The sequence below is a fragment of the Rhinatrema bivittatum genome, chromosome 4 (genome assembly GCF_901001135.1).
Source record: "Rhinatrema bivittatum chromosome 4, aRhiBiv1.1, whole genome shotgun sequence".
NCBI lineage: Eukaryota > Metazoa > Chordata > Amphibia > Gymnophiona > Rhinatrematidae > Rhinatrema > Rhinatrema bivittatum.
Genome location: NC_042618.1, coordinates 288,068,645 through 288,094,048, shown reverse-complemented (window position 1 = coordinate 288,094,048; position 25,404 = coordinate 288,068,645). Strand labels below are relative to the sequence as shown.

Here is a 25,404-nt window from a genome sequence, read left to right as displayed (position 1 = left end):
GGGCGTGGCCGCGCCCTCCGGGCCGTCGGGGGATTTACGCCTCCCTCTGGGAGGCGTAAATCCCCCGACAAAGGTAGGATGGGGGTTTAGACAGGGCCGGGCGGGTGGGTTAGGTAGGGGAAGGGAGGGGAAGGTGAGGGGAGGGCAAAGGAAAGTTCCCTTCTAGGCCGCTCCGATTTCGGAGCGGCCTAGGAGGGAACGGGGGTAGGCTGCGCGGCTCGGCGCGCGCAGGCTATACGAAATCGATAGCCTTGCGCGCGCCGATCCAGGATTTTAGTAGATACGCGCGACTACGCGCGTATCTACTAAAATCCAGCGTACTTTTGTTTGCGCCTGGAGCGCAAACAAAAGTAGGCTATTCGCGCTCGTCTGAAAATCTACCCCTCAGAGTATAGACATGGGCTTTCAGTCACAGGACCTCACTTCAAGCAACCTGTCTTCCTGGAATATCCAACACATTGGCAGATTGCTTCAGCAGGGTTTTCTGACCATACGAGTGGTCCCTGGTTAAAAAAGTGGCAAACAGTTTGTTTGACCTGTGGGGTAATTCATCAGTTGACCAGTTCACTTCAACAATCAACAGAAAGGTCAAACTTTTGTTCCATTCTTTCAAGCAAATTCAAATCCAGTCCAGATGCTTTTCTGCCAAGGGAGGATGCAGATCTGCTCTATGCTTTTCCTCCACTTCTGCTGGTAGAGATGATAGTTCAAAAGGTGCTTAAAGATTGGGCATGACTCATCCTCATTACTTCAGCATGGCCCAGACAGGTGTGGTTCTCTTGTCTCATCAAGTTATCAGTTTACCCTCTGATCCCTCTGGGAACCGATCCAGTGCTACCTGCACAGGAGAAGGGTCTGTCACTTGAGCCTCCCTCTTCCTCAACTTCAGGGCATGGATATTGAGCACTTGGTAGTATCTTCACTGTCCCTATCCAAGAAGGTTGAGGACATCGTGATCTCAACTAGGAAGCCATCTATCAGAATGGTGTATGCTTAAATGGAAATAGTTCTCATTGTGGGGTCAGTCAGGGTCTCTGCATGTTGTTTGCTTGTAGTCCCAAGGATCTGCCTCAGCACTTGTTCTCCCTCCATGCATTGGGTCTCAATACATCATCTGTGAAAGTGCACCTGAGTGCCATAGCCATGTATTACCCTTAGAACGCCATGCATCCTTTAATATCCAAGTTCACAAAAGGTTTGTGGCTTACAAAATCTCCTGTGCCATAGAACCTCAGAGTCATCTTAGCACAAATGATGAAGTCTCCCTATTTGCTGCTGGAGTAAGTTTCACAGAAGTTTTACTTGGAAGGTGGTGTTTCTAGTCGCTATCACTTCAGCCAGAAGAATCAGCAGTGATCTTATATTCTCACTTTCACATCTTCCATAAAAGTGCACCTCAGCCTTTCATTTGAACCAAGCAGTTGTCTTGCCCACTTTCTTTCTAAGACCACTTGTGCATAGAGGAAATATTTACCCATACATTAAACTGCAAAAGGGCCATAGCCTATTATCTGAAAGGAACTCAATCACATCATCGGACTTATCAACTGTTTGTATTGTATGATCCCAACAGAATGGGGATAGCAGGTGCCAGTGTACTTTGTCTAACTGGCTAGTGGACTGCATCGTACATTATAATGCATTTGCCACCTTCAGGTAGCAGTCTCTATCCTGGCTCATCAAGCGAAAGCCATGGCTATGGCTATTTCATTTGCTATCTCCATTAATGACATCTTTAAAGCTGCAAATTGGTTGTCCATGCACATCTTCTGATCCCACTACAGTCTGAACAATCTATCCTGAAGTGGCAGTAAATTTGGCAAGCAGTTTTGCACAGCCTGTTCACGCTCCATCAGGCAGCCAGGTTCCTTTATTAAGTTCTCCACAGTGCAGTCCTCAGCTTGGGACTCCCCCACGTCATAGCTAATTCAGCCCTGCTTGTCGATGAAGAAAAAAGTTTGCCTACCATAATCAGGGTTCTCCATAGACAGTAGGATGAATTAGCCATGCTTAATATCTGTCCACCTCCTTGGAGAATTGACTACCTAACTAAAGCTAAACTCTGCAAATGGACTGAGAGGCTCACTAGGCCATTGGATCATGACTACATGTCATGGCTAATTCATGTAGAACCCCATTTACAGTAAACATACTTTATTTATTAATACTTATAACCTGCCTTTCTTGGACCAACCAAGGCAGCTTACATAAGAACATTAGAACATGCCATACTGGGTCAGACCAAGGCATCAAGCCCAGCATCCTGTTTCCAACAGTGGCCAATCCAGGCCATAAGAACCTGGCAAGTACCCAAAAACTAAGTCTATTTCATGTTACCGTTGCTAGTAATAGCAGTGGCTATTTTCTAAGTCAACTTAATAGCAGGTAATGGACATCTCCTCCAAGAACTTATCCAATCCTTTTTTAAACACAGCTATACTAACTGAACTAACCACGTCCTCTGGCAACAAATTCCAGAGTTTAATTGTGTGTTGAGTGAAGAAGAATTTCTCCGATTAGTTTTAAATGTGCCACATGCTAACTTCATGCCACATGCTAACTTTATTTAGTCTGAAAGACTAAATAACCGATTCACATCTACCCGTTCTAGACCTCTCATGATTTTAAACACCTCTATCATATCCCCCTTCAGCCGTCTCTTCTCCAAGCTGAACAGTCCTAACCTCTTTAGTCTTTCCTCATAGGGGAACTGTTCCATTCCCCTTATCATTTTGGTCACCCATCTCTGTACCTTCTCCATCGCAATTATATCTTTTTTGAGATGCGACGACCAGAATTGTACACAGTATTCAAGGTGCAGTCTCACCATGGAGCGATACAGAGGCATTATGACATTTTCCATTTTATTCACCATTCCCTTCCTAATAATTCCCAACATTCTGTTTGCTTTTTTGACTGCCGCAGCACACTGAACCGACAATTTCAATGTGTTATCCACTATGACGCCTAGATCTCTTTCTTGCATGGTAGCACCTAATATGGAACCTAACATTGTGTAACTATAGCATGAGTTATTTTTCCCTATATGCATCACCTTGCACTTATGCACATTAAATTTCATCTGCCATTTCGATGCCCAATTTTCCAGTCTCACAGGGTCTTCCTGCAATTTATCACAATCTGCTTGTGATTGAACTACTCTGAACAATTTTGTATCATCTGCAAATTTGATTACGTCATTCGTCGTATTTCTTTCCAGATCATTTATGAATATATTGAAAAGTAAGGGTCCCAATACAGATCCCTGAGGCACTCCACTGCCCACTCCCTTCCACTGAGAAAATTGTCCATTTAATCCTACTCTGTTTCCTGTCTTGTAGCCAGTTTGTAATCCACGAAAGGACATCACCACCTATACCATGACTTTTTACTTTTCCTAGAAGCCTCTCATGAGGAACTTTATCAAACGCCTTTTGAAAATCCAAGTACACTACATCTACCGGTTCATATTTATCCACATGTTTATTAACCCCTTCAAAAAAGTGAAGCAGATTTATGAGGCAAGACTTGCCTTGGGTAAAGCCATGCTGACTTTGTTCCATTAAACCATGTCTTTCTATATGTTCTGTGATTTTGATGCTTAGAACACTTTCCACTATTTTTCCTAGCACTGAAGTCAGGCTAACTGGTCTGTAGTTTCCCAGATCGCCCCTGGAGCCCTTTTTAAATATTGGGGTTACATTAGCTATCCTCCAGTCTTCAGGTACAATGGATGATTTTAATGATAGGTTACATATTTTTACTAATAGGTCTGAAATTTAAGTTTTGAGTTCCTTCAGAACCCGGGGGGGTATACCATCTGGTCCAGGTGATTTACTACTTTTCAGTTTATCAATCAGGCCTACCACATCTTCTAGGTTCACAGTGATTTGGTTCAGTCCTTCTGAATCATTACCCATGAAAACCTTCTCCGGAATGGGTATCTCCCCAACATACTCTTTAGTAAACACCGAAGCAAAGAAATAATTTAATCTTTCCGCGATAGCCTTATCTTCTCTAAGTGCCCCTTTAACCCCTCGATCATCTAACGGTCCAACTGACTCCCTCACAGGCTTTCTGCTTCGGATATATTTTAAAAAGTTATTACTGTGAGTTTTTGCCTCTACGGCCAACTTCTTTTCAAATTCTCTTAGCCTGTCTTATCAATGTTTTACATTTAACTTGCCAACGTTTATGCATTATCCTATTTTCTTCTGTTGGATCCTTCTTCCAATTTTTGAATGAAGATCTTTTGGCTAAAATAGTTTCTTTCACCTCCCCTTTTAACCATGCCGGTAATCGTTTTGCCTTCTTTCCACCTTTCTTAATTTGTGGAATACATCTGGACTGTGCTTCTAGAATGGTATTTTTTAACAATGACCATGCCTCTTGCACACTTTTTACTTTTGTAGCTGCTCCTTTCAGTGTTTTTCTAACAATTTTTCTCATTTTATCAAAGTTTCCCTTTTGAAATTAGTGGTCCCAGCATGAAACTCCAAGGAGGTAAGTACTGGAACAATGTCAGGAATTATTTCACAGAAAGGGTGTTGCATGCATAGAATTACCTCCTGGAAGAGGCGGTAAAGATGAGAACCTTAATGGCATTCAAAAGATCATGGGACAAACGGAGAGGATCCCTGCTCTCTTGAGAATGGCAATGAAAAAATGGGGTAACTTTCTTAGCTTCTAGTAAGATGAATCCACAAGTGGTTTATGAATTCCTACCAGCAGATGAGGAGTAAACTGGCGTCACAGTATATACACCCCTGCAGTTACATCAGCCTGCCAGTATTCTCCATCTTCAGCAGATGGTGGACGTACATCTCCCCAAGCGGATTGCTTCATTTTAAAATAAAGGAGAATTAAGGATAAAATGTGCCCGCTTTCCTGCAGTGATACCAAATGGTCCCTCCCCCATTTGGGAATTCCTGAGGTGATTTCTGTGGTCTTTCAGATGAGAGCAGCAGGCGTAGACTTAGCTGCTTGAGCAGCTGAGAGGCAGTGGATGTAGAAAGCTGAGCGCGGCGGTTACTGCACATGCACTCTCCCCCCACAGCTGGAGACTTTCTCTGTGCTCAGCCAGGTATGGCTGAGCTCCGGTAAGCTTAGAACAAAAAAAGAGAGAGATAGATACGGAGTCTTAGCAGGAGATTTTTTGTTATACAGGATTTCCTCCTCCCCCGTCTCCGTGCACGGTGCGCCAGTCCAACATTCATTCCACTCCATGTGAGGTCAAGGGATGTGGGCAGCCTGGTGGGTTAAACAGCCTCCTTAGGCTAGGCCTCGCTCAGAGGCTTTTCGCTGCGTGCCGTGTGGTAGGCTGCAGCAGCTCTTCACACGCTTTCTAAGGCTGCCCTCTACAGGATTGTCTGTCCGGCGTGTGCGTCTCGCTGTGCTTCTAGGTTGTGCGCCCAATTTTTGAACACAAGGGTAGATTTTAAAAGGTGCGTGTGGGTGTACATGTGCGCACGCTACCCGGCGCGACACATGTAAGCCCAATTTTATAACTTGCGCAGAGCCGCGCTGCCTTCCCCCGTTCCCTACCCTACCTTTTCCCCCCTACCTTTTATTTTTGTTTCTTGTTTTAAAACTTACTTCAGACCTGGGGCTGAAGTAAGTTGCCTGCGCCGGCCAACTGCCAGCTCGCGATCCCCCGCACAGCGACAAATGGCCACTATGCCGGGAACCTCTGGCCCCGCCCCCTTCCCGCCCCTTTGGTAAAGCCCCGGGACTTATACCCATCATGGGGTTTTACGTGCGTCGCCTGGCCTTCTCAAAATAGGCCCAGTTACGCGCATAAATCCTTTGAAAATCTGGCCCATAGTGGGGCCTTGTAGTCTGTGCACATACGTTAAGCGATGAGTAGTGGCTGCGTACTTAGCTACACGCACAAGTTGTACTGTGCGCTTAAGTTTTGGTCGCCTAGGTAAACACCTAGGTTGTGTGCGCCTCAGTGTTGGATGCATAATTTCTAGACACCTAGTTGAGTGCCTATCTAAAAAACAAAAAAAATGTTTAAAAAAAACCTAGCTAGACGCATGCCTCCGGCCCCCACTCAGCGTGTTGTCGGCCATCATTTATTTATTTATTTATTTATTTCTAATTTTTATATACCGACATTCTTACATTAAATGTAAATCATACCGGTTTACATAAAACAGAAAAAGCAGGAAATATAATTCCATTGTCTGATACAATGAACATTTATAACTAAACTAGTTAACAAGCCAAAGAAAAAGGTAAAGACTTGGATGAAAGGGTTAGTTAACAAGAAAAAAGAATATTAAATGAGGCACCAAGGATTGCACGAAGGGGTGCACAAGAATCTTAAGCATCTTTCTCTTTGCACTGCTGTTATTTATGGGCATCTCAGCCAGGAGTGCCTGCTAATTTGTGCCAGTGTTGTATGGAGGCTCAGGGTAAATTGTATTCCTCTGATTTCAGTCAGCATGGTTCTTCCAAGCCCGGTGTGGGTCTGGGTAAAGATGATTCAGGTGGGGTGCCTGATTTTGGAACTCCCCTAACTGGTTCCTCATCAGCAGGGGAATGAGGTTCAGTGAGTACACCTCAGGTCCCACCCAGTCTCGATGCTTCTGCTTTTTCATGAATAGAATTTTTCCAGTGGTTGCAGTCCTTTCTTCAGGCACAGTCCTCTGCCCTGTCCCATGCTCCTAGAGCAGAGGCGTGGGGGGAAAAACTTGCCTGGACTTTTTGTTGGGCGCCAGAGTACTTCTGGAGCGGCAGCGGGTCCTCTGGATGGAGATCCGGATGGCACAGATGATGACATTGATCCTGCCTCTCTTGAGGAAGGTGAAGTTCCCCTGGATTAGAATTATATGGAACTATGTTGTGGTTCTTTCATAAAGATGAACTGCCAGCTCTGATTTCCCAGAGATTGAAAATTGCTTGGAGTTACTGTGGCAGATTCAGTGTCTGAGCCAAAGAGAAATCCCATTTTGGTTTCCTTGCATAAAGCCTCTTGTTTTTTCCCTGTGATGGAGGCCATTCAAGAATTAATTTCTTGAGTGGGGCGCCCCAGAAGCTATTTTCAAAGGGGGTTGATTTTTGGAAGGCCTGTACCCTCTGGATCCAGAGGTAAGAGAGCGCTTATGTTTTTCCCTAAGTGGAAATGTACTTGTGTGTGCAGTCTCCAAGCGGATCACTATTCATGTGGAAGGAGAAGCTCATGCTAAAAAGATTGTGACTATCCTTAAGTTAGCATTTGAAGCAGTGGCAATTACCTTGCAGATTGCTTCTTGTTGTTCCTTGGTGGCTCGCTTTTATTTGCTTTTCTCCCAGGAGGTTGATGACTCTAGGGTAAACTATAGGGCAATTGTGAAACCAGCTGCTGCCTTCTTAGCAGAGGTGGACTGTGATTCGGTCCGCATTTCAGCCAGAGGGATGGTTTCAATAGCGGCCAGGTATCAGTTATGGTTGATAAATTGGTTGGCTGATGTGATCTCCAAAGCTAACTCACCAAATTGCCCCTTAACGGCTTGCTTTTGTTTGGTTGCGAGTTGGAAAAACTGGCCAGTGAAGTTAGCAGTAGCTCATTTAAAACAAATTGAAGAAAATTATTTTTCACTCCGTGCATAGCTGAGCTCTGGAATTCATTGCCAGAGGATGTAATTACAGCAGTTAGAGTAACTGGGTTTAAAAAAGGTTTGGATAAGTTCCTAGAGGAAAAATTAATAAACTTCTATTAATTAATAAGCATTAGTAGCTTGTGATTTATTTAATGTTTGGGTACTTGCCAGGAACTTATGACTTGGATTGGCCACTGTTGGAAACAGGGTATTGGGCTTGATGGACCCTTGGTCTGACCCAGTATGGCATATCTTATGTTCTTATGTTCTTTAGTGCTTCCTACTGTCTCTGTGGAATCTGCAGTCTTAGGACTGTTTGATTCGGCTCCACCTGCCGATGCAGGTCTAAGCCCAGCTGCAGAGGTGACTGCAGGCAGATCATCTACTGAAGGGAGTTTCACTAACCCCTCCAAACTGGCTAGTCCTGACAATGGATGCGAGTGTTCTTGGTTGTGGAGCTCATTGTCAGGAGCTGACAGTGCAAGGACACTGGAGTGCAGAGAGTCTCTCTGGAATGTCAATCGCCTGGAGGCCAAGGTGGTCCTGTTGGCATGTTTACAGTTTGGCGACAGGCTGCATGATCACTCGGTCCATATAATTTCGTACAATGCAACGATTGTGGCTTAAATTAATCGGCAGGGAGGTACCAAGAGCCAGCAAGTGTCACAGGAAATAGATCATCTTATGGAATGGGCACAGGTGCATCTCCAGATGATCTTATCCTCGCACATCGCAGGCTAAGACAACGTAAGAGCAGACTTTCTCAGCAGGGAGAGTCTGGACCCAGGAGAGTGGGCGTTGTCAGATGAGGAGTTTCAGCTAATTCGGGATCACTGAGGTCTCCCATTCCTGGACCTGTTGGCAACTTTGTGCACTGTGTAAGTTTTACACTTCTTCAGAAGAGATCTGAGGTCATTGGGGATCAATGCCTTATTGCAAGAGTGGCCGGAAGACAAGTTGCTGTATGCGTTTCCTCCATGGCCCATGTTGGGCAGATTGATTCAAAGGATCGACTACCATAGAGGGATGGTGCTTATGATTGCTCCAGATTGGCCCAGGAGACCGTGGCATGCAGATCTACAGAGGATCCTGGTGGATTCGCCTCTTCAACTTCCGGCGCACAGGAACCTGTTGCAGCAGGGGCCTGTCTTTCATGAAGATCCGACTCGATTTTGTTTTACGGTATGGCCCTTGACGGGGCTCGCTTGCTGAAATGTAGATACTCTGCAGCAGTGATCTCTGCCTTGCTAAGAGCTGGAAAGTTCTCCACTTCCTTGGTCTATGTGCGGAGAGTGTTTGAGGCCTTGTCTGAGGATCGCGGTACTCTTCCTTGTTCGGTCAAGATACCATTCATTTTGGAATTTTTGCTGAATGACTTGAATAAAGGCTTGTCCCTTTATTCCTTAAGGGTTCAAGTAACTGCTCTTGCCTGTTTCTGTGTTCCAGTCATTGGTGGATCCTTGTCGGCTCATTCTGTGTGATCCGTTTTTTGAAAGGAGTAGAATATCTTCGTCCTCCTTTGCGCTTCTGGTGCACCTATGGAGTCTCAATTTGTTTTTGGATTTTTTGGTAGGTCCTATGTTTCGAACGCTGTGTACTGTGACCTTGCAGTTTCTAACCTTGACAACCGTGTTCCGAGTGGCAAATTGTTCTGCGCGTAGGGTTTCCAAGTTGCAGGCTAGGAGCCATTTCTCTTTCTATCGAAAGTGATCCCTGAGTTTCAGTTGAACCAGTCTGTCTCCCTTCCATCTCTGGTCAAGGAGAGAGAGATTCAGAAGAATCTCATCTGTTGCAGCTCTTGGATGTCAAGCGGCATATTGTCACATATCTGGAGGTCACTGGGACTTTGCATAAGATACATCGCCTATTTGTCCTCCATGGGCAGAAAGAGCCAGTCTTGCAGGCTACAATAGCTCGCTGGGTTTAGGAGAGAGTCACAACCGCATACATGGATGCTGGGAAGCAGTTACCTAGTTGTGTTTGGGCCCATTTCCCTCGAGCTCAGGCAGTGTCATGGGCAGAAGTTAAATTGTCTCCTGTCTACATTTTCCAAGCTGCAAGTGGTCCTCCGTACACACCTTTCCAGGTATTATTGTCTGGATGTGCAAGCCTGGGAGGATGCAGCTTTTGCATGTATGGTTTTGACTGGACCGAAGGCAGCCCCCCGCCCTATTTGGGAAAAGCTGTGGTACATCCCACTTGTTCTGGATTCAACTTACTGGATGCTAAGAAATGAGAAATTACTACTTACCTGATAATTTCCTTTTCTTTAGAACAGTCAGATGAATCCAGCTTCCCTCTCTTGGCTGCCGTATAATTGCATAATGATCCTTTTGTGTGCCAACGTGTTACAGGTCTTACTGGTAAGTGTTACTCTAGTCCATAGACTAGCGTTATTACATTCTTGTCTGAGCTCAGTGTTGGCTTTTGCCTGAGTATTGCAATCGTTACCTGTTTTTCATCAAAGTTTTTGCTAGTATGTCCACAGATGCTTTTGAAGAGAGTACTGACAGGCTGTTGTAACTGCAGGGGTGTATATACTGTGATGTCAGTTTACTCCATCTCCATCTGCTGGTAGGAATGGATAACCCACTTGTTCTGGTTTCATTTGACTGTCCTAAAGAAAAGGAAATTATCAGGTAAGTAGTAATTTCTCATTTTCTGTAACTGCTACAGTTTTCATTTAAGGCTTGGGGGTGGCCTGCATAGAGTGGCAGTTGCTACTATCCTTAGCAGAGGCTTAACTATGGCTTACTTGGAGCAACAGTTGCTGCTACCATTAACAGAAGGCTTAGAGGTGGCCTGCATGGAGTGGCAATTGCTACTATGCTAAAACTAAACTAAAAAAAAGATAAAATTGCTGGGCAGACTGAATGGAACATTTTGGTCTTTATCTGCCATCATTCAATATGCTACTGTGAGAGAAGTTCATAGAGTGCTTTTAGCCACCACCCTTCTCCTTCTAGAAATGATTGGTTGACAACTTTAGACCTCAGAAGCATATATACATATTTTCATCCATTCAAACCACAGGAAATATCTCGGATTCACAATAGAAAACAACCATTACTAATATGATGTCCTCTCCATTTGGCCTTTCAACAGCTCTGAAAGTCTTGATGAAACATCTAACAGTGATAGCAGTTCATATAAGAAAGAACAATGTTTGCGTATTTGCATACTGACAGGTAAATTTTAAAAGGAGCCCATGTGCGCCCATAAACGCATGTATTGGCACACGAGCAAAGATAATCTAAATTTTGTATCATGCATGCAAGTACACACACATCATTTAAAATATTCCTGCTGCATGTATGTGTGCAGCCTTTACGCATATATTTTAATAACATGCTCACACAAGTGACCATGAGCAGGGAGAGGTGGGAAGCAAGAGAGAGGGAGGGACTGTTAAAGAGACAATATGACACTATATCTCCCACTGTAAGAGGGGCACTTTCAACTCAGGGTGGGTTTTGGGGGGGGGGGCGGTGTTACAAGGTTCTGCAGACTCTTGCACCCTAGGCAGATCAATGTAACACCGCCCCCCCCCCCAAAAAAAAACCCCCACCCTGAGTTGAAAGTGCCCATCTTACAGTGGGAGATAAAGTCTCATATTGTCTCTCTAACAGAGTCCCTCTCTCTCTCTTTCCTCCCCCCCCCCCCCCCCCCCCCAAGTGTTCAGGACCCCTCTGGCTCAAAATCTCCAGACTTGCTCCTCATCTGGACCAACAGTAAAGTTACACAGTTAACATGGCAATGTGCGCCATGATCAGTCATTGCAAAATTCGGGGTTACACATGTAAGTCTTGGCCCCGCCCCAGAATGCCCATGCCCCATCCCTTTTCTGCGTCCTTCTTTTTGACGCACATACAAGTATGTACACGTGTACTTCCTGGCTTCTTAAAATTCGCGTTTCCTAGCGTGTAGCAGATGGACTCAAAACAAGTGGGTATAGTGTGCTCGTGCCAGCAGTTGGAGACGGATCTGACGTCAGCACAGGTACATATACCCCCGCAGGAAGTGCAGCAATTCAGTAATTTCCGTCTCCAAAGCAGTTTGGAGCTACCACACGCTCGCTGAGCGTTTCTTTTTCCAAATTCTAAATTCTTAACAGAAACCTACCTGAAGACGAGCCCCGCACTCCTGCGGTGCTACCATTCGGTCACTCCCCCAGTTGAGTTTTCCGAGGTCATTTCCGTGGTCCCTCGGAGGTGAGTGCCTCGGTCCGGTGGCCGGTTCGCGGCAGGGATTTAGCCCCCGAGTGAGAAGGGCTCGGGCGCGACCTAGAGGCAGCCTCAGTCCCGGCGTGGACTTGGCCCCCGAGCGAGACGAGTTCGGGCGCGGCCTAGAGGCAGCGGGTGCACCTCCTCGAGCACGGCGGTGACGGTAATCACCCTCTCCCCCCACAGCCGGAGACCGCCCGGGTTGTAGCCGGGAAGCGCCGAAGACAAGGTAAGACGTACATCTTTACTTGTTGGTCTCCGAGGAACCGAGGAGTAGCAGAGTCTGCCTTCGTGGCAGCCCGCCACAGAGGTCGCCATTCGCCTGGTTTGGTTTGCAATAAGCACACGTTGATAGGCGCATGTTTCTAAGCGCATACTATTAGTCGCCAGTTGCTCAGCGCATACTGTTAGGCGCCCGCCGCTAAGCGCATAGGTGCCAGTTGCTAAGCGCACGTTGAGAGACGCACGTTGATAGGCGCACGTTGATACGCACAAGTTGCTAAGCGCACGTTGCTACGCGCACGTTGCTACGCGCACGTTGATAGGCGCACGTTGATAGGCGCACGTTGATAGGCGCACGTCGATAGGCGCACGTCGATAGGCGCACGTTGATACGCGCACATTCATAATAAGCGCACGTCGATAGGCGCACGTTGACGCGCACATTCATAATAAGCACATGTCGACAGGCGCCCGTTCATAATAAGCGCCCGTTTGGTAGGCGCACTTTGATACGCGCACGTTGATAAGCGCCCGTTCATAATAAGCGCCCATTCATAGGCACCAGTGGATAGGCGCACGTTGTTCGGCGCACATCTTTCGCGCATATTACAAAGCGCAGGCTCTAGCTGGGTTAATAGACGAGATGGAGCGTAAGAGAGCCCATGCGTCAGCGGAGCCGGCACCTCCAGTATCAGGCATAAGCCTCTCCTCTGCATGCAACCTCAGAGCCACACAGAGCGAGGAAGCAGACTCCCTATGTGCCCAATGTGAAGAGGCCTTGGGAGCTCCAAGCCAGCACCGGTCGCAACCCAGCGTACTTGCCAGTTCCTCGGGGAACACCCCGGACCTAGCAGGCAGCGGGGAGCTGCCAGGGAACCCGAGAGACCTGGTGCGCCCCTATGGCCAGATTCAGCCTCACTTTCCTGGGTGGAATTATTTAAGGGGATTCATGCCTTTGTCTCAATGCAGGCTGCGCCCCGAACGGGTCCATATGTACCGGATGACCTGGCCCCTGGACCCTCAAGGCCTAGGCATGGCCGTTCGCCACCCGGAAGCCCCGCTTATGGGGATTCAGATTGCCCTGAGGAAGATGAAGGGCCCCCCGAGGAGGGAGAATTTCCCTCGGGGATCGAACCATACCGAACCATGAGGCGCTTCTTTCTGAAAGAGATCTTCCAGGCCTGATTTCTCAATGCCTGTCGGAACTGGCCCTTCCGGGCCATGACACCCCAGGGAAACTGAGAATGAACCCCCTGTTAGAGGGCCTGCGTCAAATGACTCACCATTTTCCCCTCCTACAAGCAGCACAGCAGCTAATCGATCTGGAATGGAATGCGCCAGAGGCCTCATTAAAAGGGGGTCGGGCCTTGGCTGGCATGTACCCCTTAGACCCGGCAGCTAAGGAAATGCTGGCGTGCCCTCAGGTAGACGCCATAGTAAGCGCAATTGTGAAGCGCACCACTATTCCGTTGGAAGGGGGGACGGCCCTCAAGGATACACATGACCGGTGCATGGACGCCATTTTGAAACAAGCCTTTGAGGTGGCAGCCATGTCCCTACGAATTGCGACCTGCTGCACCGTGGTGACGCGTTCCTGTTTATCACAGGCTAGGAACAACACCCCGGGAGAAGAGATGGAATCAGCTCTCTCGTTTCTCACTGACGCAGCCTCCGATCTGGTCCGTACGGCAGCCAAGGGAGTATCATCCGCAGTGGCAGCCAGGAGGCAGCTCTGGCTACGTAATTGGTCGGCCGACTCCTCTTCCAAGACACGTCTCACGAAAATGCCCTTTATATGATCCCTCCTGTTCGGCAGCGACCTTCAGAAACTGGCCAATAAATGGGGTGCTTCTCCATTACCCCATCTACCAGAAGACAGGCCAAGGAGGAGCCAGCGCCCGTTTCCCAGACCATCCAGAGGTAGAAACTCGCAGCGCTTCAACCCATACAGGACTCGCTACCAAGCACCTCATCCACAGGCCAGGAATCAGTTCTTTTCGGACTAAGCGCAACAAGAGGGGAACCGGCGCGGGTTCGGGTCCCGGCCGCACCCCACAATGACAATCAGCCGACCCATCCGGGGGTAGCAGCCATAGGGGGCAGGCTAACCCTCTTCTACCACAGGTGGGTCGAGATTACCTCGGACCAGTGGGTCCTCGCCATCATCCGAGAAGGGTACTACCTGGACTTTCTTCGTCTCCCACCGGACAAGTTTGTGGAATCTCCTTGTTCACCCCTCAAGAGGGCGGCACTAGAAGTTACCTTGCAAAGGCTCCTGTCCCTAAAGGCCATAATCCCAGTGCCTACAGGGGAGATACATTCTGGGCATTATTCCATTTATTTCATAGTGCCCAAGAAGGAGGGCACTTTCAGGCCCGTCCTGGACCTCAAGTCTGTCATCCGACACCTACGAGTCCCCAGCTTTCGCATGGAAACTCTGCGGTCTGTCAAAAATTCAGTACAGCCAGGGGAATTTCTCACTTCCCTAGATCTGTCGGAAGCCTACTTGCATATCCCAATTCATCGGGATCACCAGCGCTATTTACGCTTCCAAGTCCTGAATCAACACTTCCAGTTCCGAGCTTTACCCTTCGGATTAGCCACCGCACCGTGAACCTTTACCAAGGTCATAGTAGTAGTGGCGGCGTCCCTCCGGAAGGAAGGAATTCTCGTCCATCCCTACCTGGACGATTGGCTGATCAGGGCAAAGTCCCCGGAGGAGAGCCACCAGGCAACCAACAGAGTTATATCTTTTCTGGAAAGCCTAGGATGGGTAGTAAACCTGAACAAGAGTTCCCTACAGCCTTCTCAGTCGCTGGAATACCTAAGAGTCCGATTCGACACCCAGGAAGACAAGGTCAGTTTGACCTCCAAGAGGAGATCAAAGCTCCGGGATCATCTGCAAGCCCTGCTGAGCGCCACTCGGCCCAAGGCTTGGGATTACTTACAGGTCCTCGGCCTTATGGCATCCACTCTGGAGGTGATACCATGGGCGCGGGCTCATATGAGACCATTACAATGCGCCCTCCTATCTCGGTGGAGCCCACGATCACAGAACTACACCACACACCTACCTCTACCAGCCAGAGTGCGGAATCAGATACGGTGGTGGTTGTAGCCCGGCCACATGAGCCGGGGGTCAAGAATGTCCTCTCCAACCTGGATCCTGCTCACTACAGATGCCAGCCTGAACGGATGGGGAGCACACTGCGAAGAGCTAACCGCCCAAGGGCGGTGGAACAGAGAAGAGTCTGGGTGGAACATCAACAGACTGGAGGCACGGGCAGTCAGGCTAGCGTGCCTGCGATTTGCCCACAGACTCCGCAACAGAGCGGTCAGAGTGATGTCAGACAATGCCACCATGGTGGAATACATCAACCGACAGGGTGGAACCAGAAGCCAATAGGTATCCCTAGAAATAGCCCCCCTGATGACTTGGGTGGAAGCAAATCTCCAGGACATCTCCGCCGTTCACATCGCCGGGAAGGACAACACCACGGCAGACTTCCTCAGCAGAGAAAGCCTAAATCCAGGGGAATGGCAGCTGTCGCCCACAGCTTTCCAGATGATTGTGGATCGGTGGGGGATGCCGGGCATGGACCTACTAGCAGACAGGTCCAACGCTCAAGTAGCCAGATATTTCAGCCGCAGGCGGGATCCGCTATCCCAGGGGATCGATGCCCTGGTACAGCCATGGCCGCCGGGGATCCTGCTATATACCTTTCCTCCATGGCCCATGCTGGGCGCCATCGTACACAAGATTCAACGGCACAGAGGCCTGGTTCTTCTAGTGGCCCCGGACTGGCCAAGAAGACCCTGGTACGCAGACATGAGAAGATTACTGGCAGGGACTCCATTTCCCCTGCCCCCACACAGGGACCTGCTGCGGCAAGGTTCCATCCTCCACGAGGATCCAGCTCAATTCTCTCTTACAGTCTGGCCATTGAGAGGGCTCGACTGAAGAAAAGAGGATACTCGGGGCCGGTGATAGATACACTCCTCCGAGCACGCAAGTTCTCCACATCACTGACATATATAAGGATCTGGAGAGTATTTGAAGCCTGGTGCGAAACTCACAGCACCAATCCACATGCCGCAAAGATCCCTATCATTTTGGATTTCCTACAAGATGGACTTCAGAAGGGTCTGTCCCTCAATTCCATCAAGGTACAAGTAGCAGCGCTATCCTGCTACGGTCCCCGGAGTGACGGCAACAGCATCGCCACACACCCAGACGTTTCACGTTTCCTGAAAGGGAGTCAAACACATTCGCCCGCCTCTGAAGTGGCCAGTACCCCTGTGGAACCTCAACCTAGTTTTGGAGTTTCTAGCGGGACACACCTTCAGACCCCTTCGAGGCCTGTCCCTCCGTTTGTTAACCTTGAAGATGGTATTCCTGCTGGCTGTATGCTCAGCACGCCGCATCTCAGAGCTACAAGCACTGTCCTGCCGTGATCCGTTTCTCAGAATCACTCCAGAGGCTATCCATCTTCGCACGGTTCCTTCCTTCTTACCCAAAGTGGTCTCACACTTCCACCTCAACCAAACCATATCCTTGCCTACCACGGAAGGTTTGAAGAAGTCTGAAGAAGGTTGAATACAACGCCATCTCGACATCGGCAGGCTACTGTCTAGATACCTGGAAATGTCGGAAGCAGTACGAAAGACGGACCAACTGTTCGTCCTTCACAGGGGGAAGAAGCAAGGGGAAGCGGCCTCACGGGCAACCATCCCCTGCTGGATCAAAGAAGTTATCAAGGCAGCCTAAGTAGAAGCAGGGAAACCACCGCCTCTACGGGTCAAGGCTCACTATTCCAGAGCGCAAGCAGCCTCTTGGGCAGAAACTAGGATACTGTCGCCTGCAGAGATATGTAAAGCGGCAACGTGGTCCTCCCTCCATACCTTCTCCAGGTTCTATCGTCTGGACGTCCAGGCCAGGGAGGACACAGCATTTGTGAGGGCAATCCTGAACGGACCTCGGGCAGCCTCCCGCCCAGTCCGGGAGTAGCTTTTGTACATCCCACTTGTTTTGAGTCCATCTGCTACTCGCTAGGAAATGTTGAGATTACTTACCTGATAATCTCCTTTTCCTTAGTGTATGCAGATGGACTCAGCATCCCGCCCGGCTGCCGGTATACATGGGGATTCACCGACTCATGGTAAGCCATGTTTTTCTTATAATAGGGCATCCACCCTGCCGGGTGTCAATGCCTTCCGGTTGAGAACACTGGCGGTCTCCAGCTACTATCAATCGGTCAGGGTAATCCTGTTCATTTAATCAATCGGTCCCCTACAGCTTTTGCAAGGAAGATTACTGAATTGCTGCACTTCCTGTGGGGGTATATGTACCCGTGCTGACGTCAGATCCGTCTCCAACTGCTAGCACGATCACACTATACCCACTTGTTTTGAGTCCATCTGCATACACTAAGGAAAAGGAGATTATCAGGTAAGTAATCTCAACATTGCTCGCGCACAGCCCACATATGCATGTATGGGGCCTTTTTTGCATGAGCAATGCTTTTAAAATCTACCTGTAAGATGATTGGCTCATTTCAAGCAGATCCTTACAAGAAGCCAAAATCTCCACAGCTCATACAGTTTGCACTCTTCTCTCACTAGAATTTGTCCTCAACTGTCCTCATTCCATCTTATTACATAGGAGCATGGTTGGATACTCAGGCCAGAAAAGCCTTCCTTCCTTTTCTATGAAAATACAAACTACTGAAACTATACGTTCATTTTGCAACCTGAAATCAGTGCCAACTAGAAGATTCGAAGAACTATTCGATCACATGGCATCCATGTTCCATATGACTCCTTTTATGTGGCTGCACCTGAAAATAAAACAGTGGCATTTAAAATGTCATTGGAACCAACATTCCTAACCACTCTCATGCAGGATGCCAATTCTCTCTCTTTGCAACTCTCAACATTGGTGGACTCACCCACCCAATCTCCTAATAGGACTTTTCTTCTCCTTCCCACAGATTCAAGAAACTTTAATGCCGAATGCATCAAATAAAGCCTGAGGAATACACCTAGGCACATTTTGTTCTCAATGCATATGGTCCAAAAGGAACAAAAGCTTTGCATAAATATTCTAGAAATTAAAAAGTTTTCAAAGTACTTGTAGCTTTCAAACCCTGCGTACAGGTTAAAGTACTTTAGGTACAGACAATACTGTAACAATATTATATAAACAAACAAGGAAGAACAGGCTCTTGAGCAATATGAACTTGGGCAATAGAGAGAAATGAACAACTCTACACCATATATATTCCAGGAAAAGCCAACATTGTAGCAGATCCTGACTTGTCACCTTCGTCATGAGTGGTCTCACCACCTTAAGATTCTTTAAAATATTTTCCAACAATGGGGACTTCCTCTAATGGATCTCTTTGTGGCTCCTTTCATTCACAAACTTCCTCTGTATTATTTGAAGAGAATTGATCCCAATGCCATGTCATTCGATGCATTTGCAATCTCTTGGATGGAAGACCTAATGAATACGTTTTCCCTTACTTTGCTAATTGCCAAAATAGTCCTCAAGTTGTGACAAGGCAAGGGCAAAAATTATTCTAATAAACCCTTTCTGGCCACGCCAAGCTTGATTTCCTTGGCTTCCAAGACTAGCAGTAGCTCACACAATCCCCCTGTGGTACCGAGCAGTCAGGTCTAGCCAGAATCCAGCTGGACTCTGGAAAAAATATTTATATACTTCTTTACTGGTAAAAAGAAACAAAGCAAAAATGTAGTTCAACAAAACAAATGAGGCAATTACAAATTACAGTTTAGTTATGTTCACTTTCTTAAGGCTTCTGTCCTTCTGCTGGGGTCTATTCATCCCTTTGGGCCCTGCTGGGGTCTATTCATCCCTTTGGGCCCCTTTTATCCTAGGCTGCCGGGATCCAGCCTAGCCCAGAATCTCCTGTTGGGTTGGGACTTAAGGAGGAACAGAACAGATAGCCTTGGACAGTCCTTTAAGGTGTTCTGAGGAGGTTCTTATATGCTCACATCCTCTTTGCAATCTTTTCATATCTTCTAACTCAATACAATAGGTTTCTTCTTCATTCTAACCTTTGCTCTGTAGCACTGGAATCATGGATGCTGAGTGCAAAATCTTAGAGGATATATGCTTCTTCCCTTGGAGATACTGCTAGACGTTCCCTTGGAGTACTTCTAGACGTTCCCTTGGAGTACTTCTAAACGTTCCCTTGGAGTACTGCTAGACTTTCCTACAGTTTCAAATGGAAGAAATTATTTCTAGTATAATCCCAAGACCAAAATCCCTTTCACTGCAAAACCTCCACATTTTTGCAATACCTTTTCCATCTATCTAAGTCAGAACTGAAAGTCAAATTTGATCAGAGTGCATCTAAGTGCTACTGCGGCATATCACCACCCTTCTGAAGGTCTTCCAATGTCCTGCCTTCCAATGATGATAAAATATATAAAAGGACTCATCCATCTTCACTCTCCTATAAAAGATCCTCCAACTGAATGGGACTTAAACCTAGTCTTCTCAGGATTGATTGTTTGAGTCTTTGGCATATAATCACATCAAATTTCTAACCTGGAAGGTTCTTTTTTTCATAGTAGTTATTTTGGCTCATAGAGTAAGTGAACTCTGGAAACTTCTAATAGACCCTCTGGAAACTTGTAATAGACCCTCCATATGCTCAAATATTAAAAAACAGAGTACTGAGAACTTGCCAGAAATTTCTGATGAAGGTTGTCTCTCAATGGGCAATTTTCTCAGTGGAAGGGAGTGGACAGTGGAGTGCCTCAGGGATCTGTATTGGGACCCTTACTGTTCAATATATTTGTAAATGATCTGGAAAGAAATACGACGAGTGAGATAATCAAATTTGCAGATGACACAAAATTGTGCAGAGTAGTTAAATCACAAGCAGATTGTGATAAATTGCAGGAAGACCTTGTGAGACTGGAAAATTGGGCATCCAAATGGCAGATGAAATTTAATGTGGATAAGTGCAAGGTGATGCATATAGGGAAAAATAACCCATGCTATAATTACACGATGTTGGGTTCCATATTAGGTGCTACAACCCAAGAAAGAGATCTAGGTGTCATAGTGGATAACACATTGAAATCGTCGGTTCAGTGTGCTGCGGCAGTCAAAAAAGCAAACAGAATGTTGGGAATTATTAGAAAAGGAATGATGAATAAAACGGAAAATGTCATAATGCCTCTGTATCGCTCCATGGTGAGACCGCACCTTGAATACTGTGTACAATTCTGGTCGCCGCATCTCAAAAAAGATATAATTGCGATGGAGAAGGTACAGAGAAGGGCTACCAAAATGATAAGGGGAATGGAACAACTCCCCTATGAGGAAAGACTAAAGAGGTTAGGACTTTTCAGCTTGGAGAAGAGACGACTGAGGGGGGATATGATAGAGGTGTTTAAAATCATGAGAGGTCTAGAACGGGTAGATGTGAATTGGTTATTTACTCTTTCGGATAGTAGAAGGACTAGGGGACACTCCATGAAGTTAGCATGGGGCACATTTAAAACTAATCGGAGAAAGTTCTTTTTTACTCAACGCACAATTAAACTCTGGAATTTGTTGTCAGAGGATGTGGTTAGTGCAGTTAGTATAGCTGTGTTTAAAAAAGGATTGGATAAGTTCTTGGAGGAGAAGTCCATTACCTGCTATTAAGTTCACTTAGAGAATAGCCACTGCCATTAGCAATGGTTACATGGAATAGACTTAGTTTTTGGGTACTTGCCAGGTTCTTATGGCCTGGATTGGCCACTGTTGGAAACAGGATGCTGGGCTTGATGGACCCTTGGTCTGACCCAGTATGGCATTTTCTTATGTTCTTATGTTCTTAATTCCATTGAATCAATCTATAGTCCGTCCTTGTTTTTTCCTGACATCTCATGTCAATAAACGAGAACAAGGGCTATACACTTTTACTTGGAAAAACAACATGTCCCAGGAAAACTTAATTATTCATATGACATGATTCAAACAAACACAGCCATCCAATGAAAAGCAGACACTTTATTCTTAGTTGTTGGGCTGTATTTCCTTCTTTTATAAGGATGCAGGCATAGACCTTCCTAATGTATTCAAAGCTCATCAGATTTTAATAACTGCAACTTCAGTAGCTTTTCCCTGCTCAGCTTCCATCCAAGACACCTGCAAAGTAGCTAGGTCCTCTGTTCATACCTTTGTCAAATATTGCCTGGAACAAGACTCCCCCAGTTAGTGCCTTCGGTCAAGCAGTACTTAAACCCCTCTTCAAATAGTAGCTTCAACTTTCCTACCTTCTGTTTTCTAATGGGTTGCATATTCCTTATAAGAAAACTAAAAACTATTTCATATAACCCTTAGCTTGGGAGTCCCAGCTTGTGTGGCTGAATTTTGTCCTGCTTGTTCACAGAGAAAGCAAAATTTCTTACCTGTAATGGGTTTTCTGCATAGACAGCAGGACACATCAGCCACACACATCACTTTCCTCTCATTAGAGTTGAAGTTCAGATATTGAACACAAATTCATGCACATGCGAGAGCATGTCTGTGCAAGTGCCATCAGATGACATCCCCCACTTGTGTGGCTGATGTGTCCTACTGTCTATGGAGAACACCTGTTACAAGTTTAATCATTCTTTGGACTAAAATTGTTAAACCGTTAGAAGGAAAAGAGGAACCACCAAAGATGTGGCTAGGAGGATGGGAAAAGAGGACTGGCAAAGATAGGCAACCATTCGAGCCACCATGCTTCTGCCATTGCCCCACCAGCTTTGGGAAGCTCCTGCACAGCTTTGTCATTGGAAGGGGACTGACCCCATAAGCTAGCTCCATCATCAGAGAGAGTCCCCCCCCCCCCCCTTCTTGGGTTGATCACAGTATCAAAGAGGCCCCTACTTCCCACCCCTCCAAGTTGGTTATGATTTTGGAGTGGAGACTTCACCCTGACTTCCTGGGATAACAATCCTGGTGGCCAAGATGAGGTGAAAATAAGAAGGGAGACAGAAGGAAAGAGAAGATCAGGTTGTAGAAGGAGTGAAATTTGAAGAGTGCTGGAAATGGGATGACACTAAGGGAGGGAGAAATGACAGGAAACAGTAGGACAAAATGACAATTTTTAAACAGACAGATCAGGAGACAGAACTGAGATGGAAAGGAGAAAAACACTGGATATTGAAATCTTACAAAATATTTTAAAATTTTTGTATAATTTTTGACTTGCTACACACACTTCTTTGGAGCAGCAGCAGCAGGAATTAGAGCTATGCAAAGAAATTGACATTAAATATTCCTGTTAGGTTAATAGTGAAAGTTGGTGAAGTGAGACAACATGAGAGAATATTATTTTATTGCACCTTTAAGGTGAGTAGTCTTTACAACATTGCAACCCACTGTAGTTGGACATAAACAGAACTATTTTCTTTTATCTGTAAGCTAAAATGTTGCATGGGCAACTTTGTATAGTAATCTTAAATATGTATATATTTTTTGTTTTCAAATAAAGGAAGAACAGCATGCTAATACATCTGCCAATTATGATGTGGAGCTTCTTCATCACAAAGAGGCCCATGTAGACTTCTTAAAAAGTGGTGAGTATATAATCATCACCGTACACTATACAAGGACAAAATCAATTCCAAGCATCATATATCCATGATAAAGTTATACAGAAACTGCTGATAGAAAAAAACGCATGCACACAGGAAATATGTGAGTTCTGAAAATTGAGATCAATATTATGCCTAGGCAGACCAAATAACTTATCCAGATTAATTAAACTGGATTTTTATTTATTTATATTTATTTATTTAGACATTTTATATACTGTTGTTCTTTATAAAGATCGCAGTGGTTTACAAAAATAACATTTAAAGCTATAAATCAGCAGATAATGACCGGTTACATAGGTAGTATTCATAAACAGGCATTAACATTTATCAAATGAAATGTTCGAATACATGGTAACTAAAGATCTAGGACACAACGTGAAGTACAGAAATAAATTAAAATAACAAATTTCACATATTAGTCAGTACATTGAGCTTTTTGCAATCTCTCGTTAAATTTCTTCATCATGCATCAGTTAGTATCTCTTGTCCTTCTTGTTATTTTAGATCTTTACATTCTGATGTTTTTAAGTTAGGTTGTATGCATTTTTGAATAGCCATGGTTTTAGTTCACATTTAAATCTCTTTTAATCTGGTATCAAACGTTACATCTCAGGTCGGGAATTCCAAAATTTTGGACCCACTATGGAAAACACATGATGTCTTACATGTGTCAAGTGTGTGCTCCGTATTGTAGGATTTTAGTGTTGGCTGTGATGTGTATGGTTGTAATGACACACTTATAATACCGGTTTTACTCGAATAAATGATTTTGAATATTAACATTAATACTTAATCAAATCAAGGTCAGGATTTAGGTATCCAGCTAGTTGAGAATCTTACTATGAAACAGCATATAAATAAATTAAGCAAGACAGGTTTCACCAAGTTGCGTATATTACATTTCTTCTTCAAACATATATTACTATGTTTGAATTCTCTCTTTTTACACACTTTGTTAATTGTAAACCGGTTTGATATGATTCCTGTCATGAAAGTCGGTATAACAAAATAATAAATAAATAAAAATAAATAAACTTAAATGTAGATTCGGGACTGTACTGGCAGCCAATGCAGTGAAATCAGTGAGGGTGTAATGTGAGCAAATTTCCTGGTATAATCCTATACATGGAACAACAGTATATAAAATGTCTAAATAAATAGTTCCTAACAAAAGTCTTGCTGAGGTATTTTGTAGGACTTGTAATGGTATTAAGAGACATGTGGGAAGACCTAGAAATAAGGAGTTACAGTATCTAGTTTTGAGAAAATCAGAGTTTGCAATACAATTCGGAAGTCTTTGAAAGTTGTTAAAGGTTTCAAGAAATGTAATATGCGCAACTTGGTGAAACCTGTCTTGCTTAATTTATTTATATGCTGTTTCATAGTAAGATTCTCAACTAGCTGGATACCTAACCTTGATTTGAGGGAGTAATTTGAAAGTTACCCAAGTCTATAGCCGGTGGTTTAGCTGTCTAAGAGTTTCTACTTAACCAAATAATTTCAGTCTTTTTCGGGTTTAATGTTAGCTTAAGTTCTGATTATTCCTGCTGTATTGCTTTCATATAGGTTGAAAGTGTTGATACAGTGTTTTCAAATGATTTGGAGAATGGAATGAAAAACTGTGTCATCAGCATAGAGGAAGAAAGTAATTCCTAAATCCACCAGTAATTTGCCCAGTGGGAGCATTTAAATATTGAAAAGTGTTGCCAAGAGTGCTGAGCCTTGAGGGACACCTTTATCAATATGGAAAGTATCAGATATTTGATTATCCAGTTTGACTTGGAATGTTCTATTAGATAGAAAGGAAGAGAACTATTTGAGAACATTACCTTGGAACCCAATGTTGCTCAACTGATGGCACAACAGGGTATAGTCCACAATATGAAAGGCAGCTGTTAAATCGATAAGCACAAGAAAATAAGATAAATCCGCATCAAATCCTCATAAAACAGAGTCCCTAAGCAACCTAAAACCTAAGTAGGAACTGAACAAATTTGAGATGAAGGCAGCAGTCCAGCAGCAAGAGGGGGGCTTTCCAGTCTTTTGCATCAAATGTCACATGTATGATTTTTTTACCCACCGATGAGAAATTGTATATGTGCATGAGATGCAAAGAGCTCCTGGCTCTCAGAGAACGAGTCTGATCTCTGGAGGCTAGAGTGGTAGACCTAGAGGAGCTGAGGCAGACAGAGAAGTATATAGATGAGACCTTCAGGGACATTGTAGTCAAGTCCCAACTTCAGACTGGCAGCCCTGGTGCTGCCTTGGAGGAAGAAGGTCTCATGATTGGAGAGCATCAACCTGGTGCAGCAGGAAAGGATCCTGTAGCAAGGACCTGCTCTCCAGGTGATGCATTGTCCTTTCGCACCGAGGATATCTTCCTAAGGCCTACTGCCCAGGAGGGAAGGGTTAGGTCAGCCGTCATAGTTGGTGATTCGATTATTAGGAATGTAGACAGCTGTGTGGCTGGTGGGCATGAGGATTGCCTGGTAAAATGCCAACCTGGTGCGAAGGTGGCGGACCTCATGCATCACCTAGATAGGATTTTAGACAGTGCTGGGGAGGAGCCGGCTGTCATGAAACATGTGGGCACCAATGACATAGGAAAATATGGGAGGGAGGTCTAGAAGCCAAATTTAGGCTCTTAGGTAGAAAGCTTAAATCCAGAACTTCCAGTGTAGCATTCTCTGAAATGCTCCCTGTTCCACGCACAGGTCACCAGAGGCAGGCAGAGCTCCGGAGTCTCAATGCGTGGATGA

The 25,404-nt window shown here is 45.5% G+C and overlaps 1 protein-coding gene across 2 annotated transcripts in view; it reads left to right on the top strand.

The window, feature by feature from the left end:
• The window catches only part of INTS13 (integrator complex subunit 13), a 560,030-nt gene that overhangs the window by 291,083 nt on the left and 243,543 nt on the right, over positions 1–25,404 (top strand). For both annotated transcript variants that reach the window (XM_029600167.1, XM_029600168.1), the window contains exon 9: positions 22,540–22,624. In XM_029600167.1, the coding sequence (XP_029456027.1) occupies positions 22,540–22,624 (85 nt within the window). The remainder of the gene's footprint in view (positions 1–22,539; positions 22,625–25,404) is intronic.